The 23,180-nt window shown below is 34.4% G+C and overlaps 6 protein-coding genes across 8 annotated transcripts; 3 read left to right on the plus strand and 3 right to left on the minus strand.

Moving 5' to 3' along the window:
• Window positions 1-1,836: 1,836 nt before the first annotated feature.
• LOC101208367 (protein PXR1) lies at window positions 1,837-3,094 on the plus strand. The gene is made up of 3 exons (XM_004134755.3): window positions 1,837-1,988; window positions 2,067-2,148; window positions 2,232-3,094. The coding sequence occupies exons 1-3, from the start codon at window positions 1,977-1,979 to the stop codon at window positions 2,831-2,833; spliced, it is 696 nt and encodes a 231-aa protein (XP_004134803.2). The 5' UTR covers window positions 1,837-1,976; the 3' UTR covers window positions 2,834-3,094.
• Window positions 3,095-4,802: 1,708 nt separating this feature from the next.
• On the minus strand, window positions 4,803-8,812 carry LOC101213249 (microtubule-associated protein 70-5). The gene is made up of 11 exons (XM_011659810.2): window positions 8,493-8,812; window positions 7,337-7,422; window positions 7,185-7,250; window positions 6,942-7,112; window positions 6,692-6,862; window positions 6,447-6,602; window positions 6,221-6,367; window positions 6,051-6,122; window positions 5,387-5,965; window positions 5,156-5,307; window positions 4,803-5,053 (listed from the first exon to the last, which is right to left on the minus strand). Exons 1-11 carry the CDS (start codon window positions 8,593-8,595, stop codon window positions 5,035-5,037), a joined length of 1,722 nt encoding a protein of 573 aa, XP_011658112.1. The 5' UTR covers window positions 8,596-8,812; the 3' UTR covers window positions 4,803-5,034.
• A 3,093-nt stretch (window positions 8,813-11,905) lies between these two features.
• Window positions 11,906-19,504, plus strand: LOC101212765 (TPD1 protein homolog 1). 3 transcript variants are annotated; one of them, XM_011659813.2, is made up of 4 exons: window positions 11,906-12,092; window positions 17,691-18,618; window positions 18,751-18,843; window positions 18,921-19,504. In XM_011659813.2, the coding sequence occupies exons 2-4, from the start codon at window positions 18,558-18,560 to the stop codon at window positions 19,253-19,255; spliced, it is 489 nt and encodes a 162-aa protein (XP_011658115.1). In that variant the 5' UTR covers window positions 11,906-12,092; window positions 17,691-18,557; the 3' UTR covers window positions 19,256-19,504. The 3 variants fall into 3 exon arrangements, with proteins under 3 accessions (XP_011658115.1, XP_004134986.1, XP_031742589.1); XM_004134938.3 differs by having other exon boundaries at window positions 11,907-12,092; window positions 17,691-18,624; XM_031886729.1 differs by having other exon boundaries at window positions 11,908-12,092; window positions 17,691-18,843.
• LOC101213008 (putative protein FAR1-RELATED SEQUENCE 10) lies at window positions 12,090-15,212 on the plus strand. Its single transcript, XM_004134939.3, has 3 exons — window positions 12,090-13,316; window positions 13,410-13,853; window positions 13,943-15,212. The coding sequence occupies exons 1-3, from the start codon at window positions 12,297-12,299 to the stop codon at window positions 14,555-14,557; spliced, it is 2,079 nt and encodes a 692-aa protein (XP_004134987.1). The 5' UTR covers window positions 12,090-12,296; the 3' UTR covers window positions 14,558-15,212.
• LOC105435946 lies at window positions 15,511-17,314 on the minus strand. The gene has a single exon (XM_011659811.2). The coding sequence runs from the start codon at window positions 16,071-16,073 to the stop codon at window positions 15,780-15,782; it is 294 nt and encodes a 97-aa protein (XP_011658113.1). The 5' UTR covers window positions 16,074-17,314; the 3' UTR covers window positions 15,511-15,779.
• Window positions 19,505-20,006: 502 nt separating the features above from the next.
• Window positions 20,007-20,791, minus strand: LOC101208124. The gene has a single exon (XM_004134754.3). The coding sequence runs from the start codon at window positions 20,672-20,674 to the stop codon at window positions 20,144-20,146; it is 531 nt and encodes a 176-aa protein (XP_004134802.1). The 5' UTR covers window positions 20,675-20,791; the 3' UTR covers window positions 20,007-20,143.
• Window positions 20,792-23,180: the final 2,389 nt, after the last annotated feature.

Consider the following 23,180-nt stretch of genomic DNA (forward strand, 5'->3'; position numbering starts at 1 on the left):
TAGTTGGTGATGTAGAGTTAAATGACTTAATCAGTTGCCAATTCAAACATAGTAGATGAATAATTAACTAATTGTCATAGAAAATTTGTATCATATGATAAAAATATTTTAAAAACAGTCAATGATAATTTTTTTCTCTATATCAGACGACTGTTATAAGGTTATATAGAATTATCTATTTTTATAATTTAAAAAACGTAGTGACATTGGATTTTATTATTTTTTCAAGTGCCTCTTTCACATGGTTACAAATGTGGCGTAAACTCAAACCTATAAATTTCTATAGATCAAGTAAAAGTCTGGATTTTTTTTTATAAAAGCTATTTCTACTTCCAAATTTTGAAGAAAAAAAATCAAATTATAAAGGATGGCATGAATTTTAAGAAAAAAGTAAGCACAAATCTTTAAAAATAGGAAATTACGTAGATTAGTGAAAGAAAAATATGTTTAGTTGAAATTACAAAGAGAGTAAGAACAAAAATTAACCAATTACATAAAATATATATTAAATAGATGAGATTGAAATTTATTTGTAATGAAATAAGAAGGCATGAAAATCGTTGGGCCCGCATACAAAGAAACAAATGGTGTTGGGTTAGGCTCTTGCCTTTTGGAAGGTTCAAGAATTGACCACCCGAGCCGCCGGTCACGACCCGCAGTCGGCATCGTCTTATTTTCACGCACATGGTTCCGTGTCGGTGGCGCTGATTTTCTTTTTCATATCTCATTTGTATTTTCTAACAAAATTGTAAATAACTCTTAAATTTTCGTTTATTTATACCCTAATGTTGCCCAAATATATGAAATAATCCAATATTTCTTCAATTATATTTAAAAAATCATTTTAAAGATTAAACACATATGCTGAAATGAGTGAAATGCATTACACCTAATTCTAGTGGAGTGTAATGATGCTTCTAACACAACAATATATTTATAGTAAAGTTGTGGTTTTCATATTCGAGTTATCAATTTTCATTATAGATGATTGTCCGTTTTTAGTTTTAAGGAAAGAAAAAAATTATTAACTTATATAGATGAAGGTGTAGGTTTACCAAATTTGTTTCACAAAAATATTGAGAATTTAAACACAACTAAACTAGGGAAGACATGAAAACATGAAGTAAAGTATTAAAGTTTGCTAGAAAAATTGATGAGAAATTTAATTTATGTGGTAGAATAGTAAGTGTGTGTTGGGTAGATTATCAAATCACCGAAATCAAAACTACATTATTATTAATTTTTTAAAAATACTCAGAACAAATTATTTGTGACTAGTTTAATTAAATCGTCAAAGGGAGAATTTAGTTTCAATAAATCAACGTCAGCACATGGGGACAAGAATCAAAATTAAAAAAGAAAAAGAAGAAAAATAACACAGACAGTTTGTCAAACTAACGCTGGAGCTGAGTTCAATACCCAATTCTTTACAACTCCACCACGTGGTGCAATCTTATTGGACAGTTCTAACTAATATACAAACCCAAACCATTTCATTTCTTAAACTAAAAGGATTGAAGTTTATATATTAACTCAATATTAGGGTAAATTGCAAAAACATCCTAATTGTGTCTATCTTAATATTAAATTGTATTGATTATATAAGTTTTTTGTTTTAATTTTTTAATTAGTTTTTAGTCTCAATTCTGCTATTGAGGCTAAATTGTTGCTCTGAAAATTTAAAGGTGTAATTGTATGTTTAGGAGTGTGTAATTGAGAAAGATAATTTGTTGCTAATTGTAACTTATAAAGATGTTTAGCATGGTAAATTTGAGATTTACCGAATACAGAATATATTTTATAATTTTAATTCTTTTTGAAGTAACTATTATTATTATTATTATTTAAGGAACCCTTTTTTGGGGTGTGTTAAGTTTCTAGGTCTCTTCATTCATAATCATTCCAATTGACCAAACTTCCTTGGGTCTCCATTTTAGCTGAGTTTCAGATCGGAGCAGCTTCTCTGAGCTTCAGCCATGGAGGAAAAGGTATGTTCTTCCTATTCCTTACGATCTCCTTTCCCAAACCCATTACCCTGTTTTTTAATTCTCAATTCTTTCTTGCAGGTAGTGTTTATGATGTTGAAAGTTGACCTCGAATGTGATCGTTGCTACAAGAAAGTCAAGAAAGTTCTTGCCAAATTCCCTCGTACGTTTATTCATTTCTTTCCCAATCCCTTGTTTTTCTTTTTTCCAACGTTTATTAACTTAAGAATTCTTCCATTTTTATAGAAATTCGAGACCAGGTTTATAATGAGAAACAGGGGTTAGTGATAATCAAAGTTGTGTGCTGTACTCCTGAAAAAATCATGAAGAAAATTTGTTCTAAAGGCGATGGATCCATTAAAAGCATCGAAATCAAAGAACCCGAGAAAAAGAAAGAAGAGAAAAAAGAAGAAAAGAAAGAAGAGAAAAAAGAGGAGAAGAAAGAAGAGAAAAAAGAAGAGAAAAAAGAAGAGAAGAAGAAAGAAGAAAAAAAAGACGAGAAGAAAAAAGAAGAGAAGAAGGAAGAGAAGAAGGAGGAGAAGAAGGAGGAGAAGAAGAAGGAAGAGAAGAAAGAACCCGAGAAGCCAAAAGTGGTGGCGCATCCGGTTCAAGGCTATCCGCCGCCGCCATATTCTGTTCACGGCGGTTCATTTTACGAGGGTCAGCCCTGTTACCAATACCACGGCTATGGAATACCGGCGGCGCCACCCTGCTACGTGGGTAGGCCGATTTACGACAGCTATGGTGGTGGTTACGGCGGCGGATACGGCGGCGGAAGGGGATATTATGCAGGACCCTCATCTGATTATTACAACCCAGAAAATCCAAACACATGTTCTGTAATGTGAATCAAATCCGATACAAGATGAGACCCATGTTCGTAATTGTGATCCTCACGGTAAATTATGAACAATGTTGAAATTCTGTGTCATTTCTGTTTTCTTTTTCTTTTTTTTCTCTTTGTGTTGAAAATTAGATGCGTTTCTTTTAAGATAAAAATAAAAACAGGGAAGAAATGAAACGAAATGAAATAGAACGAAAGGGTTACTTTTGTTTGTTTGATTATATGTATAAATTATAAAGTTTGTCCTTTTTATAGATTCTCTCAACCAACGAATTATCAATTCTTTTTTATAACGTTTGCATACGAAAAATATGGTTCAACTAATTGAGATATGTGTGCATCAACCATCTTATTTTATTTTATTAAGAACTTAGAACATATAATGTATTAGTTAGATGAAAAAGGTAGACTTTTACAGAATTTTTAAAGACAGAAAGATACGACTAGCCATCGTCACTAAAGTCAAGTAAATGTAGGACCTAAAGTGATTATGTATTATAACATCTACGTCCTAACAAAAATAAAAAAGATGCTTTTGATTTTATTTTGTTCTTTAATTTTTAGTATTAGATGATAAGAATCTACTTATTTGAGGCTTATAATTTTTATTGGAAAAAATTATAATTATGGAAATTACAATTACAAGTGTAGTAGTCAATTTTAAATGACAAATTATTTAATACATAAATGGACTTTTGATAACAAGAAAACAAAAAGGTCAATAACTTAGTTTTGAAAATTTTAAATACTTTTTGTATGAACAAAATGACAGGTTTCTAAAACCTATATTTTATATCTAAAAAAATCCACCACCAAAAGAAACACAACCATTACACATCACATATTGGCTATGAGAAAGTAGGAAGAGGTGCCACTCTCATTTTCCACCAACAAAACAGCGGTGGAAAATGCGAGTGAAAATGAGACGTTTCTTTGCAGGACTACAACCCAACACAGTAATATGGTTAAGAACGTTGTATAATAATCAAGTTATTGCTTATACCAACTAGATTGAACTTTCTCTTTTACTTTTTAGTCTCATTGAAAATGCTAGAGCAATTCGCTATCGATTTTTGAACCTTGTGTGTGCCTAACCATCTAATTCAATAGTTTTTCATAGCCTTTGGGCTCATACATGTTCTTATTATACTAAATGTCCACTACAAGACAAGAATGAACAAAAAGTCTACTATTTAGAATTCTAATCATGTGATGGTTTGCACGTTGAACAAACTCAAAGCCAATGGAACTCTAAATAAAGCCAAAAGCCACAATCATTCGCTCTGTTTCGTTTTACAAGAGACAATGGGAAATTGCATCAACACACTCCATTTCCCACCTCTTCAAAAGATCAAAGGTTTCATTTGCTGTGAAGTAGAAGATTTAAACTTGGCATTGCCAATTGAAAACATAGCTGCTTGTAAAAACCAAGCTTTTACAACTTCAAGTGCAGTGGCTGAGGCTGAAGTTGAGCATGGCCCTCCTCCACTTCCTGTTCGTATTGATCATTCAATTGTCAAGCCTGCAGATTTGTGCAAACTTCCTAAGACCACCATTGTAGTCAGCAAACAACAGCTTGAGTTGATTTTGAGAAAATCCAAAAACTTTGGCTCTAAAGGTATTGCTGTTCAGTTCTCTGATAGTTTCAAGGTCGACGATGGATGCCCCAGATGGCACCCCGCCTTGCCCACCATTCCTGAGGTTCGCAATTACTAGTTTTGCCTCTTGTATTCGAGAAAATTTGGTCCATGAAGTTTTAAATCTGTGTCTAGAGAATAGGGGCTTTTTAGAAACTTTTTAAAAACTAGACAAGGACTTAGACTTATAATTCGTGTGGGAAATTTTGTATAGTTCTTTTTTACTGATCGGCTGCTAGAGACGTTTGCTCAGTTGGTATCATCCCGAATTGATTTTTAACAATGACTTTTCTTTATCTGGAGAAAGAAGCACTTTTATACATATTGTTCTGAGTATATAAAATGAAATCATTTGTTTACTAAGAAAAGCTCAAGCAGATGGCATTAATATGGGTACATAATGGAGAAGATATCGCTAATACAAACTTATTACTGAGCAGCTGGTCATACTTACACACTGTAATTGTGTATCTACATAATAAACAAAAACAAAAACCAGAACTGATTTTTATAATCAAGTCTTCATCTGGATTCATTTTTTTCTTCAATGCATTTCTTCTGCAAGTTATCAAGTTGATAGCCTACGACTGTTATAACAAAAGGAACCAATCAGTTCATGAATAGTGAAATGAAGTAAAAAGAAGTTGAATAGAAATTGGAAATATGAAATGAAGTTTTTGAGTTGGAACCTTTTGGCGTAAAGGGTTCTGGTGTTTTTATTTTCCTCTGATTTCCCTGCTGCTGCTGCTGCTTCCTTTTCTTTCACTGCTGCTTCTCTCTTCATTTTCTTAGATTCTACTTCCATGGCTTTTGTTAATGCATCAACTTTTTTCATGAGCATCTGCCAAGAAGTTCATCTTATTCAAGAGAATTTAAAGGTAGATAGATATATGGAGAGAAAGAGAGGTTGGATGAGTGACCTTTATTTCTTCATCTTTTGCATTCAAGTTACCATCTTTTACTTCACATAGCTTCCTCAAATTGATGACCTCTTTCTGTATTTTGTCATACAGAAAACCCGAAACTGTATCTTCATTTTCGAGGTTGATTGGTTCTTTATTGTCCAATTCTTCACCATCATTGGTTTCCTTGGAGTCTGTTATGGTAGCATTTCTGTTTTCTTTGTTTCCTCTCATTTCATTACCCTCCTTTTCATCAATATCAACCACTCTACTTCTACCAGTAGCCCACATACTCTTCTTTATCACATTTTCACGGGCTGAGGCATATTTTTTCTTCAAGCTGTTCGATCGACTTAACTCTGGTGCAGTGGCCTTTTCATAATCTGCTGTTTGCACAAGAATATTGGAATTTTTGGTGATGGTTGAAGGCCTAGACAATGAAGTTGACCTCTTCCTTCCATTACTTGTCAAGAAGCCTAAGATGTTATTTGATCTTTCTGCTTTAGGAGATCCACAAATTGCATTGCTATTCAGTGAGGAAATTTGTATTTGCTTTAACCCTTCTTCCAATGTTTTCAACCTCAGCTTGAATTTTTCCTGCAGTTCGATAAAAAAAATTTCAGCAAAAAAACGAGAGAATACCTCTTTGTATTAAACAGAAAAAGTGATACATATTTACCACCTTGAGTTGTGCTTCTGCCTTGGCTGTTCTTTCAGAAATAGCTAACTTCTCTTTCACTCTTTGCAACTCCGCCTATGATTTGCCAAAAACAAAGTTAAGCTATATAAATTGCAAAAATTTTGGTCAAGAACTATGATAAAACACAATTCAAACTCAGGTTTTTCAAGTACCTGCAACAACTTTCTCTCTTCCAGCCACTGCTTGACAGGCATAACTTTGTCATTTTCATCCTTCCACTCATTCGCCACCACAGTAGCAACACGGTGCGCCGAGACTTTAGCTCTTGCCAATTCTCTCTCAAGAGTCCTCTTCTCTTCCTGATTGTTCAAATACAGATCAGTGACTTGACACTTGATGGAACATCAAAACACACTTAAGCCATTTCCATAAACTTACATGTAATTCTTCAATCTGTCGCTTGTAATCTCGAACCATGTTGGCTGTGGCTCCTCCAGCTAGAATGGCTTCCTCTAGATCCTCAATGGTTTGGCCAAGCCTTTCAACCTCAATTACTTTCTGGCGATTTGTTTTCTCTAGGATTCTGTTCTCTTCCTGCTCGTAATCCAATGACATGGTTATTCTTTACTTCATAAACCTAACCTTTGAGAAATGCAATTGAATTATGTAAAATGCATCATTGCCTGGCAAATTTCAATCTGTCTCTTCAGCTCAAAGTTGTGATTTTGAACTTCCTCGACAATGAGAGCTCTCTCAAGCGCACTTCGTAAAATTTTTTCCGCTTCAAGCAGCGCTGCTTCCTTCGACTTTGTGAGACGCTCCAAGGCTTTCTTATCCTCTTGCAGTAATGCAACCTGAAAGGCACAAAAAATATGCGAACATTTTGGCAATATGGAGTGGCAGATATAATTCACGATAAGTTTCACGGCTCACCTCATTCTTGTAGATTTTGATTTCGGCTTCAAGAGGAGCGACGACCGACGCAAGAGTAAGAGAATCATCATCTTTCTGATTTGCATATACCCTTCTGAGAGTAGCTTCAGCAGCATATTGTGCAGCTACTGCATCCTTCTTCTCAGTTGTTAGTTTCTTTATTTCAAGGTTCTGCATATTCATAACTTTATGAGATTAACATGTCAGTAAAAGTAAAATAAACTATAGAGGCAAACTAGCAACCTTGTGTTCAAGAAGATTTTCAGTGGCTCTAAGCTTGTCATCAAGTTTATCAACTTCACTTTTCAGCTGAGAATTATGAATTGAAAAAGCAGTTAGGAGTTAGAACATGTTAATAGTTCATTGATTTGATTACAAATAATTCAAGCAGTAACCTCTTCTAGTGCTTTATCTTTCTGGGCTTCTGTGGCTTTCAAGGCTTTGATTTCACAGCGAGCAGTTCCCAGCTCCCTGTTTTTCTCTATAAATTTTGAAAGGCAAAAGAAAAAAACAAAGGACTGATAGGACCCAATATTGGTATAGAAGTAAAGAAAATAACATTGGAAATGTATTATGATATTGAAATGAAATTTACTTATGAACTTTTATAACAATTTTGTTGCCAATTTTCTGTTCCTAAAAATTGTGCCTGTTTTTAAATTTTGTTTTGGCATTATTTATTTATTTTTACAACCCGTTTTAAATCATAAGACAAATTCTAAAACAGTTTTTTTACTTAACAAAATCAGTGGATAGCAACACAAAATAAGTTCTTTGAAACCCTTTACTATACAACATTTCCACTAATGCCTCCTAATCACAATTATGCCCTCTTAATATCATAATAGTACCTTTTATATTATTCCCCTAATAATTTTTTCTAATTAAAGATAGACAGATACTTGTATAAATGGAGAAATTTTGATGTAATTCTTTTTGGAAAGATACATTATTATGGTGGTTGTTCTTGTTGTATATCAAACAAATCATTACCATAATTAATATACCCTTGAAAGACACTACTACTACTACTACTACTGATGAATTGTAACTTCATAATCAATAATTAAAATAAGAAATGGAATTAGAGAAAATTCATTCTTTCCTCCATTTTATAACATGTTTGATAGTGATTTTATTAAAATCATTACAAAACAAAATTTAATCACTTAAAAATCAAATTTATGTAATAAAATTAAACATTAGAAATATATATTGATTTTGCATGCCAGTTTTTGAAGTAATAAAACAAACTATTATCAGAAACAACCAGAAGAAGGCATGGTTAAGTGATTTCATATAAGACAAAAATAAAACAGAGACTAAACAACCAAAATCAACTAGTCACAAAAGCACTTCCACTTAACAAAAAAGAAAACAGACCAACCTATATATAATAAGATAAATGCAAATGAATCCAACAGTTCACCTCATTAAGAAAGAAACCATTTTTCACCTTTGAAAGCTCAAGAATAGCAATGGGGTTGCTTTAAATTAAACAACTGATGTCACTACAAATGAAACCAATGTGAGAAGAAGAAGAAGAAGAACCTGAAAGAAGGTTATGTAAACGGTTGAGCTCCAACACAACGGGATCAGGATGAACAACACAAGCCTCTTCTCTGCCGACATGTTCTTCGTAATAATTCACCATATTCCACACCACAAAATTTCCAAAACAACAGAAAAGAAAAGTTAGGAATCTTATTTATTGAAAGAAGAATAGAAAAGAGGGGAAGGGGAGTGAGGTTTTTATTGAGGGGAGAAAAAAAGAGTCCAATATCTTAAGGGATTGGCCGTAAAGAGAGGAAAAGGGAGAGATTTGAAAAGGGAGAATTTCGTAGCCGGCAAAGCCGGCTTCTTCCCTCCGACTTCACAGTAACGGTCACTTTCTTTTAATATTTCATATCTTTAATTATATTTAATTTAAATAGAGATGAAATCATTTTAATTTCTTTTGGGGTTTAAGTTTAGATTTTAGAATCCTCAACCGCTAATCCATTTGATTACATAAAGTAATTATGATTAAAATTGTAGAGAGAAAAACGCTTTTTTTCATCATTAAGTGTGATAGTTAACCACAACAACAATCTAATCAAGATATCTACATTTAACCTTTTTTTTTCTTTCTTTTTAAATTTGAACTTAGGATCATTTTATTCTCGATATTCTATTACCTAACTTATGAGAACGATTGGCATCTCCACACACACACACACACACAAAAAATAAAAAGTTTGAATAGTTAACAGGATCATTTTCTTCAAATGCCTTTAAGATTTGACTTTTATGTTTAGAAAATGCTCTCATTTTTCTATTTGAGTCTATTAATATGATGTGTGTAGCAGAGTGTTGATTACAGGGATTGGGGGTATGGCATTTAATCTCATTTTTTATGCCTTTCAATTCCTATCCCTTTTATTCATACCCTCTTCTTTTTAGAGTATCTATTTTTCCAAAATCTTGTATTCAGTTTGAATATCTAAACTTTCCTTCTTCTCATATATATATATACCTTTTGTTTAAGCTTAATAGTTATTCAAATTGTGTTAAGAATGGTTAAAAATAAATAGTCTAAATTGGTCTTTCTTTCTTTTTTTCTCATTCATTTTATATACATACACACGGTAAAAGTGAATCTTATGTGAATCGAAGAGTTATTTATTCATTTAAAGGTTGTCCAAGAAAAGGTCTAAAAGATCATAGTGGAATTTCTAAACTCATATGACACTCGGAGAAGGCATGAGGGAATATGCGTCTCAATAGGAAAAGTCAATACCTTAGAGTGTGCACCGTCTGGTAGAACCTATAAATATATATCAATAAGGAAATAACCAAGTTGCATCGGTCTGACACTCCATGCAATTAACTTCGGCACTAAAATAATCTCAACCTCGACATCGTCATCTTGACATGTAACAGAGATGAGTATGAGAGGAATAATGGCCTCTGAATATCTCCATTCGATGATCCTAAAGGATCTCTTATACATATTAGTTCATTGGAGGATATGATTCAATCCCGAAACAAATAAAACAAACCAAAGTTATTGGGGAGTGAGTGAATATGAATATTGTGGAGTAAGGCAGTCCATATATTTCATGTGATGGTAAAGAGAGAAGTGTTATGAATTTGGTTGAAAATGGTTTGAAAACTTTTAATCAAATGGATAAGAATAGAGTGTGGTCAAGGTCTTGTTGTGTTGTGGTGATGGAAAGCTATGGATTTGGAGACATCACATTGTTGCTTAAGCGCTAAATTTTGCTTAAAGTAAGCCTTTTCTAAGCATTTCTGGAAGAAATTCAAACATAAAAGTTAATGTCATTTATATGATATGATATTTGAATTTCAAACTTAGAGGAAAAAACCTAAAGTGGCTTGAAAGATTTTAAACTTTTTATTAGGATTACAAAGTCATTCATTAATTAAACTCTTCTTTGCTTGAAAGTATAATAATTACATTAGAACTAAGAGTAGACATTTGGCAATGGATTTGTTTAATTGGGTTTTGCCACAAAGGGAAGAGTTGTTAGTTCAACAACACCCATTATCCTTAGCAACACAAAACCTAACTTTCAAGCTCTAAAATATACCAACAAATTCAATTTCAAATTTAATTTATAAACAGTGAGAGTTTTAGTATATTTGATTGTAAAACTTTTGCAATTGTAAACTTAGTAAGAGTTAGGAATCATAATTTGAAAATGAGATAAAATGAATGGAATTAGTTACATAGATATCAATTTAAGTCCAACAATTGATTGTGCTTGGTTGGGGCATTTTATAAGAGTAGACAAAGTGTTTTTCTTTGTAGATGGGATTTGTAAGGCAAAAAGATACATCCAATCAACCATTTGTTTCCAAATTATTTTCTGTTTATCATTTCTAAATATTGATGAAGTGTAATTATTGAAGTATAGAATTAAGAAGTTTTGGATGCAGAAGTACGAAATTTTCTATAAACTTCATAAATGGATCTCTCACTTTTCAAAGTGTAGTTTAAAGACTTTGGACTTAAAATTATCATTTATTAGAATTCTTTTGGATGTTATCGATAGAGTTATGATGCAAGATTTTGAGTTTAATTAAGAATGAGACATAAATAAATCAATATCACATTTGAATGTGAGAGATCACAAGAACATGAATGGATGATTAAGAAAGACTTCAAAGAATTGAAAGTCGTTATCTATACCAACAAAATGCACATTCATTTTTTATACTTCACCAATAAAAACTTCAAAATTAGACGTGTTTAGATTGAAACATTTCTCATATTACAAAAAAAAAATGATGGCTAGGTGTTTGTTTTTACTCTTTAAATATTATTAAATTTTATAGCATGTTTGAATGTTTTCTTCCATTTAAATAAATATTCATGTATGATATAATCAAGATATTGAAGACCAACTTAGAGGTTGCTTGGGATGGAAATAATATATTGTCAAAAACAAAACTCACTATCACATATTAAGTGACAATTGATATTGATATGATTGAATTTATTGTTTGAATTTTTTGACATCTCTATTAGCTATTTTCAAATCTATATTTATACTGTTTTTTTTTTCTTAAGATTTAATTTTAGTTTCTAAAATTATAGTAGTAAAGAATTCTAAACTTGTTTCCAAGTCCATCTTGAATATTTCAATACGATCCATTAGAATAAATTTTCATAAGAATCAATACATATATGAATAAAGAAATAATATTAATTCATAAAAAAGAAAAGAAAAAGAAAGTTAGTGACATATAATATAAATATATTAAATTATGATCTATTTAAAGTAGTTAATGAAGTAGATCAAATTTATTGAGTGTATTAAATCCATTAAACGTATGAACAAATTATAACACATGTATCATTAGTGTATCAATCAAGTGTATTTAATTGATTGAGCGTGTTTATATGAAGATTAGCAAATGTATCACCAATACAAATGAATGATGTATGAGTAGGCCCAACAAAGGAAGCCCAAAACTTCAAATTTGGGTTGGGTGAACGCTCCCACCGCTTCGGTGGAAATCACCTGGAGAAGAGCAAAGGAAAAGAAACCGGAGGTGGAACTTGTAAGAACATAAACACAACCCAGCCGGTGAGCTTACAATTGAACAACAACGAGGGTTTAATCCTCACACCCCTCATCTATGGTACGTAATTCTTTCTGGGTTTATGGATTTGAGTTCAATTCACCTTTAAACCCACTAAAATTTAACCTTTTATTTCTCTTGGACGTAAATTCTTGTCATGTCTGTAACTGTAAACGAGAGTCATCAACATCAATAGATTTAACTTTTGCACTCTGGGTTCCATCTTTGTCTTAAGAAATTTGATGTGTTAGACTCCGTTTGCCCATGGCTTCCATACCTTCGAAAAATGTTTGGATTCGACGGCAGCAATGCCCTTGTGGGGATTGGAAATGTTATGTTTCGTACGATGGAGAGGGCGAAGAAACTTCTGTGGCAGCTCAGTTGGTGAAGTCTGAAAGAGTTTCATCTGAAGCTATGGTTGCTCCTTATGTGGGTATGGTGTTTAAAAGCGACAATGATGCGTTTGAGTACTACGGGAATTTCGCTAGGAAGAATGGGTTTTCTATTAGGAAAGAGCGGTCGAGACTTAGCCCACAATTGGGTGTTTATAAACGAGATTTTGTTTGCTATCGTTCAGGATTTGCACCTGCTAAGAAAAAGCCCATTGGGGAGCATCATAGAGATAGGAAATCAGTGCGTTGTGGGTGTGATGCTAAGATGTATTTGTCAAAGGAAGTTAGTGAAGGAGTTGCACAATGGTTTGTAGTGCAATTCAGTAATGTACATAACCACGAACTTCTTGAAGATGACCAAGTTCGCCTTCTTCCTGCTTATCGCAAAATTCATGAGGCTGATCAAGAGCGTATACTATTGCTTTCCAAAGCCGGTTTTCCTATTCATCGTATAGTTAAAGTATTGGAACTGGAAAAGGGCATTCATGGAGGCCAATTGCCTTTTTTGGAAAGAGATGTCAGAAACTTTGTTCAAAATCGTAAGAAGATTGTTCAAGAACACGATGCAATGCTAAATGAAAAACGGGAGATTGATACAATGGAGCTTCTAGAGGCTTGCAAAGCCACGAAAGAATCAGATGAAGAGTTTGTTTATGACTTTACAGTTGATGCAAATGATAAGGTTGAACATGTTGCTTGGTCATATGGGGACTCCGTTAATGCTTATGGCATGTTTGGGGACGTAGTCTATTTTGACACTACTTATTATTCAATCACATATGGGTTACTTTTAGGAGTGTGGCTTGGCATTGATAACCATGGTAGGACCATTTTCTTTGGTTGTGTTTTGTTGCAAGATGAAACATCTCGTTCATTTGCATGGGCTTTGCAGGTAGATTGTATATTTCTCTCTTTGTTGTTCTTTTTCATATTAGTTTCTTTATGAAATTCTGAGCATTCGTGCATCTTCACCCTAAAATTACAGACCTTTATTCGTTTCATGAGAGGGGCATTCCCGCAGACAATTTTGACTGATCTTGATCCAGGGCTTAGAGATGCCATAAGAAGTGAATTACCTGGCACAAAGCATATAATTTCCAGATGGAATATTTTGTCAAAGGTATCTAGTTGGTTTTCTCTTCCTCTTGGATCTCGTTATGCAGAGTTCAAATCCGAATTTGATTTGCTGTATTCAGTGGAGAGTTCAGAGGATTTCGAAATTCGATGGAATCAGATGGTAGCAATGTTTGGCCTCGTTTCTGACAAGCACGTTGATTTACTATTTTCTTTCCGGGAATACTGGGTACCATCATACATAAGAGGTTATCTTTTAGCTCAAATGGCAACGCCAACTTATTTCAAGGCTGTCGATACTTTCTTGAAAGGAATTTTTAGTGCACAGATGTGTTTGCGTAGCTTTTTTGAGCAGGTAAGTTTCTGGGAACGAATACTTTCCTGGAGAAATCTTTGATTTTACAGCCCTTGGATTTGTAATTTTTGTTTTTCGAATTCTTCCAGGTTGGTATTTCAGCCAATTTCCAGAGCCACGAGCATCAGGTGATGCAGTATTTGCAAGTAAAGACAAATATACCAATCGAAGAACATGCACAAAGCATCCTCACCCCTTTTGCCTTCAATGCTTTGCAACATGAATTAGTATTGGCCATGCAGTATGCTGCATCTGAAATGGCAGATGGTTCGTATCTCATACACCACTTCAAGAAGATGGATGGAGAGCGTCTTGTGATGTGGATTGCAGACAGTGAACAGATTCACTGCTCTTGTAAGGAATTTGAATCCTCAGGCTTGCTATGCAGACATGCTTTACGCATTTTCATTATAAAGAATTACTTTCAGCTTCCAGATAAATACTATTTAAGTAGATGGAGGCGGGAAAGCTCTCTAGGCTTAGGTGATGGTCATGGTATTGAGAGTAACGATGGTGATTGGTTTCATGAATATCAGCGCCTTACTGAGGCCCTTTTTGCAGAATCTTCCATTACTAAGGAACGAAGTGAGCATGTACGTAGGGAACTAATGAAGGAGATCACAAGGCTTCTTAACGATATTAGGAGAATGCCTGAGAGTGAAGGAATTGCAGCTATGGATTTGACTGAATCACTAAATGGTTAATGCATCTGTAAAGAGATCATTAAAAATTTGACTTTCTCCCCAACTGATTGTTCTTACAGTGGAGATTGCTGGGTATGATTCTTTATCTGACATTCATCCATTTGTCTCTGCCAACAATACCTCATATTGAGAAAAGACGAACTGGCAGAAGATGGTGATAGAAGAAGGACATCGAATTCATATCTGTTGATACTTTGGACGATGTAATATTAAGGAAGAGAACTGCATGCTTGGAATTGTAATGGTTGTACAAGCTGTTGAGTCATTTTTATGTGTACTGTAAATAAGAATGTGCCGGGTTAGCGGCTAGAATGTCTAAGAGTACAGTTATTGTTTGAGGCAGTTCTGCACTGTACGTTGTCTCTAGCATCTGGAGAATTCAGCGTGCATGATTTTGATGCTTAGATGAATGATTTATATCAATCTCAGAACGAACGGCTCTGCTTATAGCATATATGGACCTACACTGACCAAACCTGGCTACTTGCTTTATAAAACTAAACTGAATGTTCTGGTCATTGTTAGATGAATGGTGCAGCATTCTTTCTTGAATTTTGTATGATTGTTGGATTGTAGATAACTTTTGAAAGATTAATTTGGGACCTATTTTTCAGACAATTGGAATTAGTCTGTATCAGATAGTTCTCCCTTTCTATTTTTCCTTGCAGAGAAGGGACTCCCTTCCATTTATGGTGTAGGGTGGGCCCATAATAACACAAATTGGCATCTTTGTTTTCTTTCTTCTCTGTCAGTGGTTGATCCAGGACTTGGAAATAGGAAGTCGAATCCATCTATTTCCTGGACTCTCGCCATTTATTCTGCAGATTCCTTCCAAATCTACCATTACAGCCAACAATTGTTTTATTTTATTACTTGCACCAGCAAAGTTCTATTTGTACGTGTCTGTCATTTTCGTTTGCGGAGGCTTATGAAGACGATTTCAATAATAAAAGTTGCAATAAAATCAATTTTCACCCATCTTCATTACAGGAAAAAAAGAGACAAGGAAGCAAGGAAGATTTACTCTTATTATACAGTAGTATGGAGATCACATTCTATTAAACTGATACAGACTATGTTTTCACAGGCACCAACACCATTAGTTTGTTCCAAGTACAGGGCTGAGCTTAACGGATAGAACTCTCTCTGGAAATGAAGATGACAGCAGATGACAGTCGAATTCAAACCTTTATTTTGAAAGAGAGGGAGATAAAAGAGCATATCAATTCTGATCAGGCCATAAAAATGCACCCATTGCAAAGGCCCTCTTCTCCTCCAAACTGCCTTCAAAACTCAAGCCATATTCTTTGAGAAGGAGATCCAGCTTCCACTCCTCCATCTTCTGATAATCCGACTTCTTGTAGCGAGGGTAATGAAGAGGCATTTGAAACCCAGAATTGCATAATTCTTCATAACCCTTTTTCCCTTTTGAACTTCTCTCTTCACCATAGGCATGGGCCTCATTTGGGTTCCCAAGAAGATAACTTACTGAATGAAGCAGCCCTCTTAAATCCATGGCTGGGTCTCTGTCAAAGAAAAGAAACAGAGAGAAACAGGAGAAGGAAAGTGTTTTTGTTTTGTAAGTTAAGACTCAAGAGGCAAGAGGGTGTGAATGGAATGCAAGCATATTTATAGGTGGTAAAAGAATAGGAAAAGAAAAGAAGTAGCAGACTATGCTGGTTTTGTGCAGAGAAATGGCCATTAATTAATGGTTGGTTATGTTTGGAAGGTTAGTAATAGGCTGATGCTTTCGTAAAGTAATTTTGAAATGAAGAATCGAGGGGGAATGATTGAGAAGGGAGTTGCGTATTGAGATTCAAAGTGGGGCTTTTTGTGGAAGAGTATGTGGAAATTAAGGTCAGTTTTGTTTTGTTTTGACAGAAAAAGTTGGGAGTTGCAGTTAGCCACTTAGGCATAGGTGGACACAAAAGAAGGAATTAAGGTTGTGGGGTACGGCATGGCATGGGAATCCTTCACGTATTGAATGTGAGCCTGCTGAACCAAAAACCGGACTACCTAGCCAAATTTATTAGTACTACGGTTAGTACATATTCCTTCTACTTCACATGTCATTAAATGATATATTCCTAAGAAGGCTTGACCAGGTACAAGGAGTTGGGAAGCGTGGAGTTACGAATTTCACTCATTTGTCTCGAAGACTTCGTGGATTCCACAACGTCAAATTTACGTCACACGAACTCTTTCGTAATAAGCACCATGTGTATAACTCTCTAGATTTCACAACTTGTTGGAGTAACTCTATTTTTGTCTCAATGAACCCGAAACTTTTATCACGTGACAAACAATAGATGTGAAGATAATATAGAAAATTCCATTAATACTAAAATTTTTCCCATGATGCAATTTGAACCACACAGTTATTGTTGAGCTTATATTGGTGATTCATTCATTTTTGCTTTTCCAAAAATGATAACTCTGTGACTTTCACATAATGTGAAGTTGGGGGAAAATAGAAAGAAAAAAGAAAACATTTTAATTTCTCAATATTTTCATCGACCTGTTGATTAGTAAGATCTGGAAATCAAGCAGTTTAGTTTTGAAACTATGGGAACTCAAATAACATTAAGAATAAGAAAAAGGAGAAAAAGTGGGTGTCTGAAAATGGTAAGCAGAGTAAATTAAGGCGGAAGGAGGAGAAAGCGTTTTAGAATTTATAACGTAGAAGAAAAGAAATGTGGAGAATTATGAGTAAATTCATTCATTTACATCTCAATTCTTTTTGTTTTCTTTTTCTTAAAAAAGTTTATGAGTACGTGGCAACTCTTTAATTCCAGCCATATCAATGCATCATTTACTAAATTCTTCCTTACCCATTTATTACAAATTTCTTATAATACCAACTGTAATTAATATAAACTAAATTAAATTTTGTAATTACTGCCTCTATTCTATTGTACTTAATTTCAAATGGGAGAAAGAACAAAAACTTGTCACCACACCTATTTCTCTTTTTCTCTTTCTATTTACTTTAATATTTAAAAGTAACCAAGTTTTCTAATTATTCGTAATAGCAATAGCTGCCAAGTTCATGAATTGGTTCTGTATCAAGTGTTTCTTTAATTTATGTTTTTATTCAATTGCTGTCGTTAACTATCATTAACCTTACAAATAGGGTTTAAAAAAGATGGAGTTTGGGATGAACATTGGAGCTTTTCTTGTAAGAGAGCTTTTGGCGAGTCCACGTGGATGCTGATGTGGATGCTGATGTGGAGGGTAAACCACTCTACAACGTATTTCTCCCTTGGAAACCACATTATTTTTTGTCTTAATCCCTTCAACATCTTCTCTTGTACTGATTTCAAATTTCTTCTTTTTTTTTTCTCCAACGATTTAGTAGGTAACAATTAAATTCATTTATAATCATAAAGTAGACATAATTTAAAAAAACTGACTTTTGGTGTGTGGGTAGGTATAAGAGTTTCCTTTCCTCCGACCAAATAAAGAGGAATTGGTAAGTCCAATTACTCTTCTCCTACCAACGACTATGAAACGAAGATTCAATCTGAACCCACAGACAAGTAAATAAATAACGCCGCACATCAAAAGCCGACATCCCCTGTTTTTGGCGGCGTCTCTGTATTTTGCACCAAAAAGGATAAACCTTTCCCCTTCCCCACCCTCCCTCTTTCTCATCTTGATCCACCCAGTTTGAGCAATCCATATCCTCTCTTACACCTTACACCCTCCCCTTTAATGGCGTCCATCCACACTTCACTCTCCTTTTACATCTCTACCCCTCTCCATCTTTTCTTACTCCTCTTCTTCCATCGAATTTTGCACCCACTTCATACAATATCCCCTAACTTAGTCAACCCGCTACCAGACTAGAAGAAGACACTAACTATTCTTTGACTCATATAAACTATTTTGTTCACACGTGTGCTCCCTCCATTCCTTTTAGATTCCTTGTAGCCTCTTCGTAAATGTCTTTTATATACTCCCCTTTTTAAGCTAATTCTGAAACAAAGTGAACTCAGACATGAAAGGTGGTGGTGCTTTTCACAGATTCTGCCTCTGGTTTCTCCTTACAATCTTTCTTGGTAATGGTAATACTCTTCTTTTTCTTTTCTTCTATTCATCTCTAGTTTGTTATCTACTGCATCTTCTTCCCCATCTGACTTACTTTTACACCCATCTTCTTCTTTTTCTTTTTTCTCTTTGGGTGGATTCAGAATTCAAGTTGGTTCATTTGAGAGTTCTTCAGGCAGCTGCAAGAGAAAACAGAAATGGGATTTCTTCGATGTCGCTTCAATCTTCTAACAGTGGTAACAAATTCATTCTTACCTATGAAAATTAGATTGTTGTTCTTTACTTATATACCACGAATCTGTGTTCTAAATAGGTAAAGAGATGAATCGTATTGGTTCGAGATGTGCAAAAGACGATATCATTATATTTCAAGGCCCAGCAACTCCACTTCCGGGTGGGATCCCAACATACATAGTTCAGATCTTGAACTCATGTGCTTCAGACTGCAGCATCTCCAACATTCATGTGAAATGTGGATGGTTCAGCTCAGCCAGATTGGTGAATCCAAGAATTTTTAAGCGAGTCAGTTATGATGACTGCCTTGTCAATGATGGTCGGGCTCTTGGTCCTGGTCGAACTCTTTCTTTTCAATATGCTAATACTTTCCCTTACCCACTTTCTGTATCTTCTGCAACTTGTTCTTCTTAAATTAACAAGTCTTTAAACAAACAGTCGATGGAGAAACCTTAAGAATTGTCTATGATCAATCAGTATTCTAGGAGATCCATCTTTTATATATATATACATATATTATGGTTGAGATATGAATCCATATTCTTCCCACAAATATCGTTTGATCATCATCAGAAGTTCAATGTCCAAAAGATCAAACCTTCGATGTAGAATCTCTTATTCTCTGTCAATTCTCAGATATCTTAGTAAGGAACGCTTATTTTAGTCCATTATGACAATTGACAAGTTTATCACAAGTAACTAATAATAGTTATCTGTTGTAATAATTTATTGTTAGAGAATCAGTTTGAAACATTTCTGTCCATTTCGTATCCACGAAGGATCAGCTTGCTCATTCATTCACAAAAACAGTCTTCTAAGTTATCTCCAACGGTACAAAACCGTAGTCACATTACAGCAACCTCCAATATTTACTCCAACTCAAGTCTCGACCCTAAGTCTGGAGGGGTTGTTATTTGGGCAGTAACAGAGTTGTTTTGTTACTTATTTTGGCAAAGCTTTATTAAACCAAAAAAAAATCCGCAAAGCCTTCGTTGTGTTCAATAAATAAAGAAATCACAGATATTTGCTCATTCTGTTCCTCAGTTTCTTTAGTAACAAGCAAAACATAACCTTCCAACTTTCTACATGTAGAATCTTGGAGTGCAAGAGAAATAATTCTAATCTTCCAACGTTCTAACATATGGTTCAGTGTATGGCGGCTACATTCAATCAACCATGAATTATTAGATTTAAGATCAAAGAAAGAAACGTAGCATTGCAGACACAATGGGATAAAATCTTAAACTTGTAATTTGTATGGAGGCAATGGCAAGAAAACAAGATTGAACTTCATTTGATGGGTCAATAAGTATAATCGTAAGAAAACTCAGTGACACCAACCATAGCAGAAAGAACTTGAGAGATAATGAAAATGGCACCCCCAAAAATAACCAAAACAAGAACAGCAGTAATGGGGTTCTTCAGCAGTTCCAAAATAGGGAGAAGAATAGTATAAATAGCACCAGTACTCACAGTAAGGGCGTAAAGTGCATATCTTCTAACATTGTCCCAAAATTCCTCCACCAAAGGGCCTTCAGGACCCAAAGCCAAAGCCCTTTCGCCGTCGCAACCGATCAGAAACAGGGCAACGCCCACCGAGACGGCTCCAATGATCAGGAACCTCGATTTCCCACTTGGGGTTGCTTCGATTGTCTTGAAATCCGTCGGGTGAGGGATTTTTAGGGGTTTGGCGGGAGATTGCGGCGGCGCAGAGGAAGCGAGAGGCCGGAAAGGGGTTCGGATAGGGGAAATGGGCTTGATTGGAAATGAAGGAAGAGAAATGAGTGGCGTTTTGAAAGTGGGGAAGAATGGAGTTACGAAAGAAGTGGCCATTGTTGTTGAGTTTGTGGATGGAGGTGGAGCTCAGGCCATGGTAGTTATGAAGTCGGAGGTGAGGGCTGTGTTATCCAGAGTTTTGAAGAGAGGATTAAATTAACAAAAATGTGATTCATGGAGGATTAGTATGTTAATATAGTAAGTTAAGAGCTTAAAATCCTATCGTTTTCAGTTCTAAATTGTGGATTTATGGCTGAGAGTGTTTGGAATCAATATTTGGATAATTGCTTTTCAAAATAAAATAAATTGGATCTTGAATTCAATACAAAAAACTATAAAATTGGGCTTCTGATAGGTAAGGCCCAATTTATTAATGGGCCACTGCGGTATATAATCACTAATTTGGTAACTGCATTGGACTTATTGAGGAGCCACCTGCTACTTATTTAATTTTATTATTATTTTAAAAAATATGTGAGCGTAGAATCGAATCGAATCTCAAACCTTGAGATGGATTAGTACATGTTCATATTAGTTGAACTATGGACACCCATTAATTATTTTTTAGAAGAAGGCAATCAAAACAAACTAAAGAATTATCAGAGGAAATGCGCTCTCATTCATACCTTAGATGCAAAGGTAATGTGTCAAAGCGATGTGAGACTAAGCAAATGTGAGAATAAAAGGAAATTTTCTCCCAAATAATAATAGGTAGCAATAGTGAAGAAAATAAGGAAGAAAGGAAGGAGGGAAATGGAGGATATATAGTTGGGGTAAGTTATGAAGAAAATGATTGGTTTTGAAGTGTTTCTGATGTTTGTTCTTGATTTGGTTGGTGTTGGTGTGGGACATTCTTCTGTCTGAATAATTATAATGAAGCTTCATTTTTCACGTGTCTTTCCATAAAAAAGAAGAAGAAAAAGATCCAAAACATTATACAAAAAAATATTCCCTCAAACAGCAACAAAAATATAATTACCTAACTTCCACATTCTCTTCCTCCACAAACATATCTCTCTGTCTTCGAGTTTTTGTTTCAAATATTATGGTTTAACCAACTACTACGTACGTACTATATATATCCAAAACTCATATTCTCTCTTACCTTCCATATTTCACTTTTACACATCATATATACCCTAAACCCTACTACACCAATATTAATATATCACCCAAATTAATCATTTCTTAATAATTGGATCTAGCTTTGTATCGTGCTCCTTCCAGAGATTCGGTCAACATAGGATTAGGGCAAAGCAAAGAAGAAGAGAATGACTGACGTTTTTATCCATCTTTCGTAGTTAAATTATAATAAATATCATCTTTGAACTTTGTCGTTCGCTTAAGAAGTATTCTTATATTTTTAAAAGTGACAATATTATTATCCTTCAACTTTTATAAACATTTGAAATTTTGTTGAGAGACATCAGTTCAAATACGATAAATGATAAAACCAAGATTTAGGATGGAAAAAGTTGATAATCAACATAGTTTAAAAGTCTTGATTTCTTTCATATGGGTAATTTTGAAATGTTTACGTTAGTAAGAGAGGTGAATATTGCAACTTTTAAGAAGTAATAGGGTATTTTTGAAATATGACAAATTTTGATCTTAGAGTATTTATTATGATTTAGCAAAAAAAAAAAAAAAAAAAAAACCAATTAGTTAATAGATAAATTGAAGATGAGAGAGAGTAGATCATCAATAACACAAAACTGATAACTGATCATATGAATTAATAATCAACTCTAGTACGATAGAGCCGATGAAGAGAAAAGGAGAGAGAGAGTGATGTTTACAAGTGAAGAGAAGTATCGACTTCGATATCAGAGTCAAAGTAATGATGGTCGTGATCATGATGATCATGATCATTTAGTTTAGTAATGAATGAGATGGCACTATCACAAGAAGAAGTTGTAGAAGTACTAGAAGCTGGCACTGGCCATAAATCCATCAAAGTGGGGATATTGTTGGATTGTTGATGATCATGATCGTGTGAAGAAGAAGAAGTTAAAGAAAGAGATAAAGATGTTTGAGGCAGCAATGTTAGCATTGTCGTTGTTGTTGACGACGACGATGGTACCTTCTTCTTCTTCATCGTCATCATTAACTCATGATGAGGGTTATTATTTGAAATTGAAGGCTCAAAAACCACACAAGTATTTGTACTATTTGTATTGGTATTATTGAAGAAGAAGCTGCAACAAGTATGCGTTTTAGGGTATTGAGAGAGAGAAAGCAATTTGACAACCTCTTTTTCTTCTCTCATCTCCTTCACTTTTTGAAGTTGTCTGAACCTTTCTTGAAGTAAAGCAATGGAAGAGGAATGAAGAAGCACAGATGCAGCTTCTTGATTATCCTTTCTAATATCTTCCCAACCCATAGGGAAATGATTGGTTTTTGTTAAGGTTTTTATATATATAAGGCGCTGAGAATGGGGGGAGATGGAGGCTTAGCTTTTTTGGTTTTGTGATGAGTGTGAGTGTGTGTGTTTATATACATGAATATGATTGGGAAGAGATGATGGTGGTATATAATAAAGATGATGATTATATTATGAATA

This window comes from Cucumis sativus, chromosome 6 (assembly GCF_000004075.3).
Source record: "Cucumis sativus cultivar 9930 chromosome 6, Cucumber_9930_V3, whole genome shotgun sequence".
Lineage (NCBI taxonomy): Eukaryota > Viridiplantae > Streptophyta > Magnoliopsida > Cucurbitales > Cucurbitaceae > Cucumis > Cucumis sativus.